A 16,379-nucleotide genomic window follows, 5' to 3' on the forward strand; every position below is an offset into this window, starting at 1 on the left:
GATAATGAGCAGTGCTAGGAAGAATGATAAAGCAGAAAAGGGGTACAAGAAATGCCAGGAAAGTAGATTGGAATGTGGTGATGAGGAACACCTGAAAAGGGGTAAGATGTGGCAATTCAGACTTGAAAAATATGAGAGAGTTTGCTAAAAACATACTTGAGGAAGAGCATCCTGCCCATGGCGGGGAAAAACTCCAAAGGGTCAGAGCACCCCTATTTATTCTAAGAATTGAGAGGACGATGGCATGGCTGGAGTAGACAGTAGGAGTCAGAAGCAGAGAGGCAATTTGCTTGTCCATGTTTGCTGGGACCTTGGCTTTACTCTGGTAGCTGAGAAGTCACTGGAGTGCTGGAAGCACAAGAGTAACATGATCTAACCGATTTTTAACAGGATCACTCTGCCTACCTTGTTCAGAGACCCAGCTGGGCTAAGGATAGACAGAGAAAGGAAACTAGGAGACCCTTAGAGCCTCCGTGACAACACCCATGGCAAACCACAGTAGTTTTAGCCTGGGGCAGAACCACCAGAGCAGGGAAACACTGGTCAGGGTCCAAATATGTTGTGAGCATAGAATCAAGGTGTTGCTGATTAGTCAGTTAAAATGTCAAAGTCAGAAGGAGTCAAGAAGAGCCAATGATTTCCCCTAAACTGGGGTAACACCATTTCCTGCAGTGGAGAAGTCTGAGAGAAAAGCAGGCAGAAGAAGGATTGTTAGAAGTCAGTTTTTCTTGAAATGCACACTAGATCTCCTGTAAGACATGTTAAGTAGGAATTTGAACTAGTGAGTCTGGAATCAAGGGAAATAAAATGATCAGGTGTTAAAATATAAAAATGATAAACAAAACTCCAGTTTATATAATTTTATTTCATTTAGCATATTTTCTATTTATTCAGCACAACGAAACAAGCTGAAATCTCATTTTCTCTCCTTTTAGGTGAGCCATGGAGAGAAGCAATTATACAGTGACTGAGTTCATCCTGGTGGGCTTCACAACAGACACAGTGATGCAACTGGTCCTGTTTGTGGTATTTCTTGGTGTGTACTCTCTGACTGTGGTTGCAAATTCTACCCTCATGGTGTTGATCTGTAATGACTCCCGGCTGCACACACCCATGTATTTCTTCATTGGAAATCTGTCTTTTCTGGATCTCTGGTATTCCTCTGTCTACACCCCAAAGATCCTGGTGACCTGCATCTCTGAAGACAAAAGCATCTCCTTTGCTGGCTGTGTATGTCAGTTCTTCTTCTCTGCTGGACTGGCATACAGTGAGTGTTACCTGTTGGCCGCCATGGCTTATGACCGCTACGTGGCCATCTCAAAGCCACTGCTCTATTCTCAGGCTATGTCTATAAAGCTATGTGCATTTTTGGTAACATCCTCCTACCTTGGTGGCTTTATTAACGCTTCCATCATCACCAAGAGAACTTTTGCCTTGAACTTCTGTAGTGGCAATGTCATTGATGACTTTTTCTGTGATTTGCTTCCCTTGGTGAAGTTGGCTTGTGGCAGGAAAGATGGCTATCAGACTGTGCTGTACATCATCCTGGCCTCCAATGTCATCACCCCCACGGTGCTGATCCTGGCCTCCTACCTGTTCATCATTGCCACCATCTTGAGGATCCGTTCCACCCAGGGCCGCCTCAAAGCCTTCTCCACGTGTTCCTCCCACCTGGTCTCTGTCACCTTGTACTATGGCTCCATTCTCTACATCTACGCTCGTCCCCGATCTAGCTATTCTTTGGACACGGATAAAATAGTTTCTACCTTTTACACTGTGGTGTTCCCCATGTTGAATCCCATGATCTATAGCCTGAGGAATAAGGATGTGAAAGAGGCTCTGAATAAACTCATTAAATAAATCTAGGTTCTCTCCTTCTACAGAGATGCAGAGACAATTTTTGATCAGCTTATTTTATTTCAAGAAGAGCTACCATTGCATCCCATCATGATTAAGAATTCTTTCAATGAAAGTTAAAGAATTTACAATCTTGATACAAGACAGTTTAAGGACATAAGAGAAGATTAAAGCAATTTAGGGGATAGAATTTAAATATAAAATTTAAGAATTTGTATTGAATTTCATGTTACTCTTTTTTAAAACAAATAACACTGAAAACCAAAAAGTCTTCTCCAGCTCCATAATGTGACACAACAGCCCACTCCCCTTGCATGAGAATATTTATGGCTGATTGACATATACAGAATAGTATCTATATTGTTTTTTCCTAAAAAAAAGGTAGGAACAAATTGACTGAGTTAAGTTTTAGCATTTTCTTATGAAGTTAATTGGTTGAAATTATCCTTTTCTATTCCCTTAACAGGGTTTCTTAACCCTTTTATAGGCACACTTTATCCCCAGAAGCATTATCACAAAGATCCAGAGGCACACATGAAAGAACTTGGTACGACTAGACTGGGCACGCATGCTCCCTCCAATCTCTTTTTCTTACATATGCCTCTCAGTTAAGGAAAAATCAGTCAAGTTTCCATAGATATGATCTTTGTAAATCACTGTAACTCCCCGAGTTCCTCCTTTATTTTACAAGGGTAAACTTGCAAGGTCTTCTACATCCAAATTGTGACAATCTGAGCATCAAAACACAATTGTTAGGATAAAGAATGATAACTACAGAGATGAAACAACTTGAGACATTAAAGTCTATGACTACCCATTCCTCAAAAGAGGAAAATCCGTATAGGTGATACACACAGGTGGTGATACAACAAAAGTGTAAGTATGAGGAGTTGCATTTAATTTTGATTTTTAAAAGTGAGGCAATGAAAATATAATTCATATCAATAAAACATGAATATGTTTTACTGGTAAAAGCAATAGTAAACTAACAAACAGACACGACAAGAAAGTGAAATTCAAGCAAGTAGTCTCCCAAAATGTAGGAGCTCCACACAGAGTGGGAAAGACTCATCAACACCAGCAATAATACAATTAATCCATAAAGTAAATCCAAGATATGTAATCAGTATTAGTTGTAAAACATAGTACCCCAATAGAGACAGAACACAACAGTGGAATTCCAAAATTTTTGATTTAGACAGTCTTCTAAAACGGTTCTATTCATGCCAACTCAGACTCCCGTTTTCTAAAAGATCTGTATTTCCCACGAATAATAGTAAAATTCCAATAAAACATACTATTTTTAAGTAATATGAACAGATCTAATTGGTGTTCCACATTGGCAGAAAATCATATGTTTAATGTTGCTTAAGTGAAAATATAAAATAGATCATTCCAGAGGGAAACATCAGTTACAAAAAGTAACACTGGTGTAATAACCTTCTTAAGACATCCTAATATCATAAATACTGATTTTTACCACAATAGAGATGCTCAAACTGCTTATTGGAAACTGCTATTTCAATTCTTTTAGGAAGAGCAATCAAATCCTAATTGAAATAATTATGAATGTCTACCCAGATACTGTAACTTTCATTGTCCAAAGTATGGAGGCATATTACGTTGTGTAAGGAAAAGTTATCTCAACTCCAGAGTCAAGTCTAAATAACTTACTAAGACCTTAGTAAGAAGATAAAGTATAGCTAAGAATAATCTTAGAAGATGTAAAAACAAGTAAGTACATAACACAAATGTAATTAAATTTGTGGCACTGATGTTTTAGAAAACGTTTAGAATACATTTAAGTTGTGAGATTGGCAGTAAGTTTTTTAATCACAGTTGGGAACACTTCCTTCACTTCCAGGTTTGTTGTGCAGCATTGAACAGAATCTCCCTGATTAATTGTAATTAATTAAACTGTAAAGTCCTAAGGGAATTGAACGGCTCAAATCACAAATGAAGATTGAAGTTTGAAAGAAAGTTCTTTTCTAAGTTGTACTATTTGTATATTCAAGTTTTACTAAATTAAACATTTTTTAAATGTCCACCCTCTGTCTGCTTCTTGTGTAACTCTGGATCATTCATTCCTTCTCAACACCTCAGTTAGATCAGAATTACCTGGTAAGGTGTCCATATTTTCTTAGTATTAGGTCTGAGTCTTTGATCATCTTGTTTTTATTTGGTTGCAGTACTTTTCCTTTCAAAGCATAGGCCAAAGGAATACTGTGAAGTATAGTGCTCAATCCCCTGGGTTCCAAACATAATTCTTCCTGATCTCATTTTTAGCACTAACTAATTTCTCCCTGGTGATTGAGGTCAATCACCCCACCCAAAGGAGTGACCCCTGTTAGATCAATGCATGAGGAGCCCAACATGGCCAGAGTACAGGCCCAGATCCCAATTAATCAGAGCATTGGGGGTTTTCATTTGGAACATTCCAACCTTGTGCACATTGACTCCAAATAAACTGAGCTTAATAATTTTATGGGTAGGGAAATTATGTTCTCGTGGGCTATTTGATGTAATAGTAAAAGAGGCTGTAGTAGTCAGGGTCCTTCAAGAAGAAGACTTAGTGAAATTAAAGAAGAAGAAGACATATTAAATTAAAAGTGCAAGGATTTTATTAGGGGAAACAGTTGTGTCTGTGTAAGAGAAAATGGAGAGGGAGCCAGAAGAAGCAAGAAGTGCCACTAAATCATGAGGCAAGTCTGAGCACACGTGAAGAAGAGAGGGAAGGAAGGATGGGCAAAAGCATCCTACACCATTGTTCAGTTCCTGATAGGTTCCGCAAGGTAGGTACTTGAGCTAAAATTAGCCACCAATCCAGTGCCTAAGAAGCATGGTCCTGCCTTGGTATCCCTGCTGTGCTCAGTCATTAGATGGGAGCAGTCTGTGGGAAGCATGACTGTGACACAAATGGGGAAATGTATTTCAAAAATCAGCAGCTAGGACCTTTGCACGATTATACTCCCTGTACTTGGAGCTTTGAAAGCTCACTTTCCTGCCACTACAGGCTCCATGCCAACCTCGTCCTCTTGGTTCATAGACATGTACATTTCACCTAAGAGAAATGGAGCCCTGCATTGGCTGCTGTTTTCAAGCACGCAGCCTACTTAGAGGACACCTCAACAACCGTGACTGAGCTTTCATAAAGCCCTTCCATGATTTGATCAGGCCAATCGCTTCTGAATGATAGAGCAAAAAGTAAAACCAATTATTTCTGTGGTTTGGAGGAGCTAGTTACTATTCCTTTGCCATCTCATGTATTTCTTGGTAGAGGTGATGTTTGGTGGGATACCATGTTCATGAAAAAGGCATGATGTACGTCTACATCTGCAGGTGCTGGCAAGACAGAGTGGTAGGCAAATGGATATGTAAATCAAATAAATCTCCCAAAATGTGGTTATTCCTGGAAAGAGAGTCATTAGCTCTGTAATTTTAGATTAATAAAAAGTGTGTAATCTGATCACCCTGCTACCCAAGTAGTTCACCAATCCTTCTAGAAAATGATGGCATATCAGAGGCACAGTTGTGTCTCTATTGTTGGCATTTGGGATGCCTAACAGTGGAAATAGTGAAATTAGTCGTGGTGAAGAAAACCATGTTGTTGAGCCCATTTCAGCTGCTCCAGCCATTTGTACAAGGGCCTGTTGAGCGTGGACAGGAGAAAGAGAAAAAAGAGGCTGTGTGTGTGGAGAAAGAGGCTGACTGACATTCACAGAGCATGTCACTTCAACCACCTAATTAGTGTCAGCCTCTCAGTATATGCATGTGTGGATAGAATTTGTGCACATATGTGTGAAAACGAAAATATCCTAGACAAAGTCTATGACTTTTCAGATATATAATATATAACAGTCTATCAGCCTCCTCCACAAACTCAGTGACCTCAAAACACACTTCTTTATTCCTCAAAGGCTACAACTGCTTCATGCCAGGGTGAGCCTGTTCAACAGTACAGATTTTTAGGATAAAAACTGTTTTCAACACAAACTGACTCCTTCCATTTTATTTCTCAAGATAAAAGTTACTATTCCTGCATCCTTTCTCTGATCTAACTGTAAAACATGTTTTTCATGACATCCACCTTGCAGATCCTCAATCCCTTTCCCCCCAAAAAAATGACTTAAAGGTTGATGAATTGGGATCTCCACCCTTGTATCTTCCAAGTCTTTGATGAAAACACTAATCTCTGCACTTCCCCTCAGGTTGAGATTTTGTTCACCGCCTTAGCAGACCAATTTCTACTTCTACCTGAACCTTGAACCTATTAACCCTCATTCCAAAGGTCAGAGACAGAACTAATATGAGGGTCTTGTTCCAATCTGTGTATCTGTCTACACATCTATAACAATATTATATCTGGGTCTGGGTAAATAATGATTGACTATATACCTGGTCCCATCGGACCTACTGAAAGATCATTCAGGCCAAAATTATCTTTTACACTGTTTCCATTACCCTCACTGGCAAGTATATACCTCTAGTGTTTTCCATGTCTGTAGATTAGTGTCAGTTCAGAACCAGTATCTAATAACCCACAGAAGATCTGGGTACTTCCATTTTCCTAACATGAAATTACCCTCATAAACGGCAACAAGCCATCCATAAGAAGGCTTGGAGGAAGACATACAGTGTATACCTTGGCTAAGTTTCAAGGTCCCTCCTCAAACGGACCTTGCATCGCCATAAGTCTATGTTTTCAATGGCTGTACACTAGCTTAATTCAGAGAATTATATAAGAGGTGTATAATTCTTTCCATCTTGTCTCAGAGAGTATTCACTGCAATATGGCTTTCTGGCTGCCTGTTTGTTTAAGTCAGACAGTCCAGATTTAAACTGCAGCAGAAGCCAAATCACCACATGATATTTATTGCATGCCTCTGTGCCACAGGGGGAAAAAAATGCCTTGCCATCGACCTGTCCTTCATCCATGAAGCCACTTGTGATCATTTCAATAAGTTTGATGCTACTGGATGCAGTAGATTACCATTGTCCCATTTCCTACCATGATGGTTTTATATGTCTAACCTTCAAATATATGGACAATCCAATCCCATTTGGATTATCTCCTGGTACTACTTCTAGGATCAGTATCTGGTAAGTAACAGACAGCCAGTTAAACTGATTGGTTTGGGGAGGATTTAAAAAGGGATTATTACAAAGAAATGTGTGTGGTATAGAGAATGCCTAAGGAATAGTGCAGTAACTTCAGAACTAAGAACTTCTGAGAGCTATAACCTTTTCTAGTTTTTTAAAGATTTTTTATTTATTTGAGATAGAGAGAGCCAGAGCGGGGGGGGGGGGGAAAGGGGGAGAGGTAGAAGAGAGGGAAAAGGAGAAGTAGACTCCCCACTGAGCAGGGAGCCCTATGTGGGGCTTGATCCCAAGACCCTGAGATATGAGCCGAAGGCAGATACTTAACTGAGCCACCCAGAGGCCCCCCTTTTTTTATTTTTGAAGGTGCATGAAGACACAGAGGTCATGAGCAATGGAGGGAGAACTTTGAAATGAATCTTGCGGTAAGAGCTATGATCTAAATCCAGGGATACAGCCAGCCGTGGCATCTGTGCAAGAAAGAAGACTGGAGAAAACCGCTCAGACCTCAATCTCTTCCCCACTGATGACAACCACTGGTTAAACTTATTAAGTAGACAGAGAGCAAAGGATCAAAGGATCCTGCTGATCCAGTTAATATAGCTCAGTATCCTGGAGCAAAGAGGAGGGTCAGAGGGTGGAGAATGGATTGAGAAGGACAAAAGAAAGGTATTCAACATTTAAGGAAAATATCCTATTGTTGAACAAATGTGCTTTAATATGCAGGTATATGTAGATGGAATATATTTACATACATAATACACGTGCACTATATGTCTAGTTTAGCTTCCACAGGAGTCAAGAGAAAATGAGAATGCAAATTATGACTGATTACATTTTCACGAGGGAATTGTAGTCTCGAAAAAAGAATTCTCCATTGTTAAAGGATACCCCATTTGTCAACACACAATTCTCTTTAATTGTCTGGTTGGTTATTTCCCAAGTTTATGAAATCCTGAGGGGTAGCAGGAATCTCCAACTCTGGGGATCCAGAAACTGCTATAAAAGTTTCTGAGGCAAGCAGATTTGAATTCTGTTGAGGTGATGGCATTGCTGAGAATTTTAGGTAAGTTGTCTGATCCAGATGTTAGACATAGATGGAAATTTTTACTTGTTCCTCACCATCAGGACAAAGGTCATGTAAGGAGTAAGATATCATAAGTGCTAAAGAAAGGGTTTCCTTTGAAATATCCTCACCATCTTCCTATTGCAGTTTCTGAAAGTGTCGAGTTCACAAGAAGAAAGAGCGTATCTTACTATCAGAGATCAAAAAAGGCTACTGATATTATAAAAAGAGACAAGGAAGAAAGAAACAACTAAGTGCACAAACAAGCAATGTCAGGAACCACTTAGAAAAGAAACAGCCTTGTTAATTTCTACAGAACAGCTGGAGCCAGAGGCTGAAGTAGCTGAGATTACGAGAGATTATTAAAGGCCAAAGCCATCCAAAAAAGTTAAATTTCTTTCTGTTCGACATGTTTTAAAAAAGGATACATCATAGGGTATTTTTGAGAAGAGCTCCTGACAAAAGGACCTATCTCTCAACACAAACCTTTATATTGTAGTAATTAGGGATGGAAATGCATTATTTAGTTTATCATAGAAAAGTATAACTTTCGTTAGGAAGAATCACAGGTTCGCTGGTTAGCAAGCACCGACAGGTTACTGCAGTTGGATTAACAAAACAGAACTCAATTCTTCAAGCCAGTCTCTACCCAAGGAAATGTATGCTTTGCTGCTTTTTGTCCTGGCATTAGCAGTCAACGTAGATTTGTTCATAGCTCATCTCTTGCATAACATTAGGCAACACATCTTTAACTCCCCAAGTTTTTACAACATTGTAATGGCAGACACACTTCTATGATAAAGAATAAGAACAATGTAACTGAGGGGGTGCCTTGGTGGCTCTGTTGTTTAAGTGCCCGACTCTTGATCTCAGCTCAGATCTTGATCTCAGGGTCATGAGTTCAAGGCCCCGCTTTGGTCTCCACGCTGAGTGTGGAGCCTACTTAAAAAAAATAAAAGAAAGAAAAAGAGGAATATAAATGATATTTATTTCAGCGTTTGTCAGACTTGATCTATGGACAATCTGCATTTCAAGCCCTTGGGCTGCCTTACTGAAAGCAAGTTCCTGGGCCCCACCCACAGCTTGCTAAATTAGAAATTCTGGGACTGGGCCAGGTGATTCTTAATAGGCACAGAATTTGAGAACCACTGGTTACCTGAGTGGTTATGAGGTACGAGGCCCTGTGCCTAGTCATACTTGAGTTATCTTCTTTAAAACCACCCTATGGAGAGATAAGTTATCCCTTACATATGAAGAAATTGAGGCTTTACAATATTGACTAATGATGGAGAACTTGAACCCTTGTTAATATCCTGCAAGTCAAATGCTTTTTCCATGATACCCTGGGTATCTCTGGGTTAGAGCACTCAGCTCTGATTGTAAAGGCATGCTTCCTATCCATCATGACATAGGAGGACGGAAAATCTGTTGTTCATGTGAAAAAAACATCTTCACAGACTCACTCCATTTAGGCAAACAAATATTTGGTGAGCCTTTTTTTATAGGCAGATTCCTTTGTTTCTTCCTATTTCTGTTTGCAAAGATCAAGGCAGGGATTACTGGTGCCAGAAAATGCATGTGGGATATCAAACAATTCTGCTGATGGTTTAAGAGCAAAATGACATAATTAGAAGCCACCCAGAAAATCATTTCTATTGGTTTGTTTTTTTCCAACTCAGGGCTCCCCATTCATTCATTCATTCATTCAATATTTATTGTGTGTCTGTTATATGCCAGATATTATTCTAGGCACTAGACATATAATAATGAAACAGACAAAAATTCCTGCTCTCATGGAATTTACATCCTAGTGGGATCTTATCTCTGCTTGGCTCCAGTGATCCTGTACGCCCATGAAAAGTAGAAATTTACCACTCACAGATATTCTTCAGGTATTTTCTGTTTTTTCACATAATTCCCCGAGGACCCATAGAGTAAGTTACAAAGTAAAATGCAAACCTGTGTAGTGTGGTTTCTTCACAGAGGGACACCATCCCTTAAGGAACATTTCCGTAATGTACTGTTGGATTTTTGACTGCCACGAAGATCAAGGGCCCATTTAATAAGCAGTAGACAAGGATGAAAAATGTTTTGCACCTAGGGGGCAGTCCCACCCTCCACAGCCAGTGTCTTGATGGACATTTGTGCACTGAAAAAAGATCTTCATAATTATGCGTTTGAAATCTACTCCACGTTACCAATAAACACTATATTTTGCGACACTGTAAACCAACTCACCTAGGAATTCAAAATTGAGGGAAGAGTATCATTTATTTTGTTTGGAATTTTATCAAGAATTATTCACCTTGTCAGAAAAATCTGATCACTGATGGAAATGCCGCTCTTGATATTTGAATCACTAATACATTTGTGATGATTCTACATACATGTATAACCATTACACCACATATTGCAGGATTTACATATTAATATTCACATTATTTTAGAATAAATCCTATAATTATTAACATGGAATCCTTATATTGTGAGCTACTTCTCTTTTTTATCACTTTTACAATTAGAATCAGATATTTTATATACATATACACACATATGTTTGTAGGTAGGTTGTATTAACCATAAATTTCATTTTAGGACTATAAAGAAAGCATTTTAAATGCTTATTTATAAAGTGGAAGTTTTTCAATGTGATAAAATTGAGAACTATTACAAACAATATTAAGTTGGGGTAAGTGTCTTTTTAAGCATTGTACACGGCTAGTCATAAACCTGCAGAAAAATGTTAAGTCCCAGATTTTTAGACCCAAAAGACTTACAATGATGTCATATGTTTGGTTACCTGACATAACCAGATGAATTAATTTATTGGTTTCCAGTCTGAAATTTCTCTCTGATTCTCAATGTGTTTCTCTCCCTGGGACTTATGATAAATGTGCCAAAGGCTTCTTCACAATAACTGAGGGGAGAGCTTTCTCTGTGATTGTGGAGGCAAACTGTGTAGGAGACACAACATTTTACCTCAGGGTTTTGGGCTGGGCTTGAGAATTAAATTGGCAGGAGACAGATTGACAGGAGAAAAGCACACAAATTTATTTAACATAAATATTACATGACATGGGAGCCCTCACAAGGAAATGAAGACCTCGAGAAGTGACAAAACCTAAATGTTTTTATACAAGGTTGAACAAAGAGAAGCAACTATGCAAGAGTAACTAAAATATATGGGGAGGCTAAAGGAAGATAAGAAGTATTTTAAAGAGAAGACCAAAGGACAATTTCAAAACTTAACACGGTTACGGTAATTAAGACAGTGAACTACTGGCATAAAGTTGGACATAAAGATCAGTGGAATGGAATGGAGAACCCAGAAATAAATCCTTACACTTACAGTTTGGTAGGTAGGGTAACATCTCCCAAAAATGCCCATGTTCTAATCCCTGGAATCTATGAAGATGTTAGAATACATGGGAAGTTTACATCAAAAACTAGGGATGTGCTGTATGGTGACTAACATAATATGATAAAAAAAATTATTATAAAAAAAAGAATACGTGGGAAGTGGAAATTAAGGTTGCTAATCACCTGACTTTAAAATAGATTGTACTGGCTGGCTCAGTCAGTAGAGCATGCAACTCTTGATCTCAGGGTCATGAGTTCGAGCCCCACACTGGGGGTAGAGTTTACTTCAAAATAAAATAAAAAGTCACTTATAAAATAAATTGTCCTGATAGTCCCCCCACTACCATCATGTCTGCTATTTATCGTTTGACCTTCCAAATGACAGTTCTTCACAATTCCTATAATCGTTAAAAAGTGTTTACTGCCTATTGGCTGTGATGGGTATAGAAATTATACATTAAACATACGCTCATTTTTTTTGTTTCTTTTCTTTTTTGTACGAAATTTTTAGTTTCTTTTTTATGATGTGTTAACTATAAAGCAATGGTAGATTTAAATAATTTTTTATTTTTATCTTATATATTTTTTCACTAGGGCCACATCTTCCCCCCTCCAAAAACAGATAAAATACCAAAAACAAAACAAAAAAAAGAGGGTAATGTACAAGTTTCTGTATGTATAAAGTCATGCTCTATTTCACAAGAGCACCTGATCACAATTTGTTTCATGAATGAAGATGTGGAAATGGTTGCATATGGATGGATTTAGACAGTGTTTACCAGTAGAGAGTAGAGACAAAAAAGAAAAGAAATGCAACTAAAAAGAAAAAAAACTTCAAAGATTTTTCAGTGATGAGAATCCACATTTGTATTTCAAGATAATGCTGTTTAAAAAAAAAAAAAAGGAAAAAAACCTTGACATAAATTCTTCCTTTTCCTTTGGCTTAATGAATATCATTTATTCAGTATAAAATCTTTATATGTTCCACATATTAGGAATCAATGTACATTAAATCTTGTGATTAATTAATTAATTAAAAAATAGGTTGTCCTGGATTATCATCTAGGCTGAATATAATCACAAGAGTCCTTAAAGGTGAAAAGACAGGCAAAAGAGTTGAGAGCCAAAGGAAGATGTGGCTACAGAGATACAGTGGTGCTGACTTTGAAGGTGAAGAAGAGGGACCATGAACCAAGGAATGTGGGCAACCTCTAGAAGCTAGGAGAGGTAAGGAAATGGATCCTCCCTTAGCGCTTCCGAAAGGAACACAGCCCTGCCAACGTCTTGATTTCAGCACAGTTGGACCCATGTTGGACTTCTTTCTAATCTACAAAACTGTAAGATAATATATTTGTGATGTTTAAAGCCATTACATGTGAAGTAATTTGTTACAAGGGCAATAAGAAACAAACAATGGTGACTTGATTTTTTGACAAGGATGCCAAGACAATTCAGTGGGGATAATATAGTCTTTCCAACAAAATGCTGTTGGGACTAGATATTCACACTCAAAAGAATGAAATTGAACCCCCACCTCATACCATATATAAAAATTAATTCAAAATGGATCATTAGCCATCATTAGTAAGAACTAAAACTCAAACACTTGGATAAAACAGAGAAAACTGTCGTGAACTTGGGTTAGGCAACGGTTTCTTAAATAAGACACCAAGAGCAAGCAAGAAGAAAGAGATAAATTGGACTTTATCTAGCTTAAAAACTATTGTACATCAAAGGAGATCATCAAGAATGTAAAAAACACAGAGAATGGGAGAATATATTTGCATATCATATATCTGATAAAAGACTCGTATCCAAAATATATAAGAAGTGTTACAGTTCAACAATGAAAAGACAAAAAAACTAATAAAATGATGAGCAAAAGATTTTGATATATATTTCTCCAAAGAAGATAGTCAATAAGCACTTGAAAAGACACTTAATATCACTAGTCATTAAGAAAATGTAAATCAAGGAGTGCCTGGTGCCTGAGTCAACTAAGCATCTGGCTCCTGATTTTGGCTTAGGTCAGGATCTCAGACTATATAAGCAAGCCCCACATTCAGCTCCATGCTCACCAGGAAGTCTGATTGAGATTCTCTCTCTCATTCTCCCTCTGACCCTCCCTACCCCCCTCAAATAAATAAATAAACCTTTAAAAAAAAGAAAATGTAAATCAAAACCACAATATTATACCACTTCACACCCAATAGGATTGCTAAAATCAAAAAGATGATAACTTGTATCAGATGAGGAAAAATTGGAACCCACGTATTTTGCCGATGTGATTGAAAAATGGCAGGATTCATTTGGAAGACAGTTTGGTAATTTCCCAGGATATTAAATATGGATGCACCATGTGACTCAGCAATTCTACTCCTAGGTATCTACCCAAGATAAATGAAAACATATGTCTATACAAAACTTGTATAAGGATGTTCGTAACAGCACTGTTCATAATTGGCAAAAAGTAAAAACAATAAAACATATATCAATTGATGAATAGGTAAACAAAATACGGTGTATCCATAGAAAGGAATATTATTTGGCAATAAAAAAAAGTAATGATACAAGCTACACTAATGAAAGAGAAAAATATGCCAGAAAGGCATATTTGGGGGTGACATATCTTGCCACCTTTCAAATGTCACCACCTTCTAAACCACAGGGACTTTCCCATCTCTCGTGGACTTTGAACAACTTGTCCATATATAGCTGGGAAATAAGAAACAACTTTTTCCTCTCAGTGTCTAAGTTTAATTAGCTCTTCTCGCAGTTCATTTTCACCCTACCATCTATTTTTCTTTTCTTAATATCTCTGATATTAACTGAAAATATTTTGACATGTATTGATTTATTTATTATATAGTCTCCCTTCTAAATAAAGCCTCCATAGAATAAAGGTCAGCCTTATTGTCCTCACTGCTGTATCCCAATGCCTAGAGGGCACCTGGGGCACAAGAAATATTTTCTTAAAAAATGAATAAGCCCCCAAGAACACTCAAGCTTTCCTATTATTAAATGCATTTCATTGAAATGAATATGTTGACACTCCCATGGCCTGCCATAGTCAGGTAAGATTCCTGCTCTGATCTTCCTTGCCCTAACAATTTATAGCCTTGACTGTATTTCACAGTCTTATCACAGATTGCTCTCCCAAAGTATGGGTTGAGAGAATTAAACTCTTCACTCTTTCATTTGTAGATGAGGTCTCTTTAAACCATGGAGAGAAGCAATCATACGGTGACTGAGTTCATCCTGGTGGGCTTCACAACAGACCCAGTGATGCAGTTGGTCCTGTTTGTGGTATTCCTTGGTGTGTATTCTCTGACTGTGGTAGGAAATACCACCCTCATAGTATTGATCTGTAATGACTCCCGGCTACACACACCCATGTATTTCTTCATTGGGAATCTCTCTTTTCTGGATCTCTGGTATTCCTCTGTCTACACCCCAAAGATCCTGGTGACCTGCATCTCTGAAGACAAAAGCATCTCCTTTGCTGGCTGTTTGTGTCAGTTCTTCTTCTCTGCTGGGCTGGCATACAGTGAGTGTTACCTGTTGGCCGCCATGGCTTATGACCGCTATGCGGCCATTTCCAACCCCCTGCTTTATGCTCAGGTTATGTCAAGGAGATTATGCATCTGTTTGGTTATATATTCCTACACTGGAGGTTTTGTCAATGCAATAATACTCACCAGCAACACATTCACACTGGATTTTTGTGGTGACAATATCATCGACGACTTTTTCTGTGATGTCCCACCACTGGTGAAGTTGGCCTGTGATGTGAAAGAGAGCTACCAGGCTGTGCTCTACTTCCTCCTGGCCTCCAATGTCATCACCCCCACAGTGCTCATCCTTGCTTCCTACCTGTTTATCATCGCTGCCATCTTGAGGATCCGCTCCACCCAGGGTCGCCGGAAGGCCTTCTCCACCTGCTCCTCCCACCTGGTCTCAGTCACCTTGTACTATGGCTCCATTCTCTACGTCTACTCTCGCCCAAGTTCCAGCTATTCCCTTGAGAGGGATAAAATGGTATCAACATTTTATACTGTGCTATTCCCCATGTTGAACCCCATGATTTATAGCCTGAGGAATAAGGATGTGAAAGAAGCCCTGAAAAAACTTGTCTGGTTAACACAATCGGAAGTCTGAGTTGACATACATTTCTCAAATCAGTGCTCAGGGAGAATGGACTGCTTCAGAAGAAGCTTGGGGAGCTGGCTTTTTTAAACAACACATCTTTTTTTCTAGCCGAAGAAATCCAGTGAAAAAAGTTTTTTTTTATATTAGTTTGATTTGCTTTAGTGATCAGACTATAATCTATATTATAAAATATTGGTTCAATTTAATATAGTTTTAAAAAGCAGCATTAGGGTTTAATGCAAAATAGAAGTGTATATATATTGCTTCTAAGATCCCAACAGATTAAATTTTACTTTGCAATCTCCCCTAAGATTGACCTGTTTCTTTTTTTTTTCCCTACATCCTGAGCTTTATGGGAATGTGAAGAAATTCTGGAGACTTGTATAATTCACCTCAAATCCTTCTCATACAGTACTTACAGAACTTCTGTAATAGAAGAATAAAAAAATGTTGGGATGCCTGGGTGGCTCAGTCAGTTAAGCATCTGGCTCTTGGTTTTGACTCAGGTCATAATTTCAGGGTCATGAGATCAAGCCCCAAGGTGGGCTCTGTGCTCAGCGGGGAGTCTGCTTGAGATTCTCTCCCTCTCCCTCTGGCCCTCCACCTCCTCTTTCTCTCTCTCTCTCTTTCTACCTGTCTCTCTCAAATAAAATTAATAAACAACTTTATAAAAAATAATTTTAAAATGTTAAGAATATTGTAATGAAAAGAGAAGGCCGTGAGGTGTGATTTGATGAACACAGAGGAAAAGAAAGATCAGAAGTGTCGGAGCTAACGGAAATGCTGAAGTGACTCCACCTACTTGTTCTAAAATTTAAATGCATTTTATAGGGTGCCTGGGTGGCTCAGT

At 38.3% G+C, this 16,379-nt stretch overlaps 2 protein-coding genes across 2 annotated transcripts; both read left to right on the top strand.

Annotated features, from left to right (window-relative positions):
- Positions 1-942: 942 nt before the first annotated feature.
- Positions 943-1,860, top strand: LOC113246381 (olfactory receptor 9G1-like). The gene has a single exon (XM_026486979.3). It carries the CDS (start codon positions 943-945, stop codon positions 1,858-1,860), a length of 918 nt encoding a protein of 305 aa, XP_026342764.2.
- A 12,742-nt stretch (positions 1,861-14,602) lies between these two features.
- Positions 14,603-15,538, top strand: LOC113246526 (olfactory receptor 1013-like). Its single transcript, XM_026487120.1, has one exon. It carries the CDS (start codon positions 14,603-14,605, stop codon positions 15,536-15,538), a length of 936 nt encoding a protein of 311 aa, XP_026342905.1.
- Positions 15,539-16,379: the final 841 nt, after the last annotated feature.

This window comes from Ursus arctos, unplaced genomic scaffold (assembly GCF_023065955.2).
Source record: "Ursus arctos isolate Adak ecotype North America unplaced genomic scaffold, UrsArc2.0 scaffold_23, whole genome shotgun sequence".
NCBI classification, from domain to species: domain Eukaryota; kingdom Metazoa; phylum Chordata; class Mammalia; order Carnivora; family Ursidae; genus Ursus; species Ursus arctos.

What these genes read in the sequence shown, in the direction of transcription:
- LOC113246381 (XM_026486979.3), top strand. Translation starts at nt 943, where the DNA reads ATGGAGAGAAGCAATTATACAGTGACTGAGTTCATCCTGGTGGGCTTC.
- LOC113246526 (XM_026487120.1), top strand. Translation starts at nt 14,603, where the DNA reads ATGGAGAGAAGCAATCATACGGTGACTGAGTTCATCCTGGTGGGCTTC.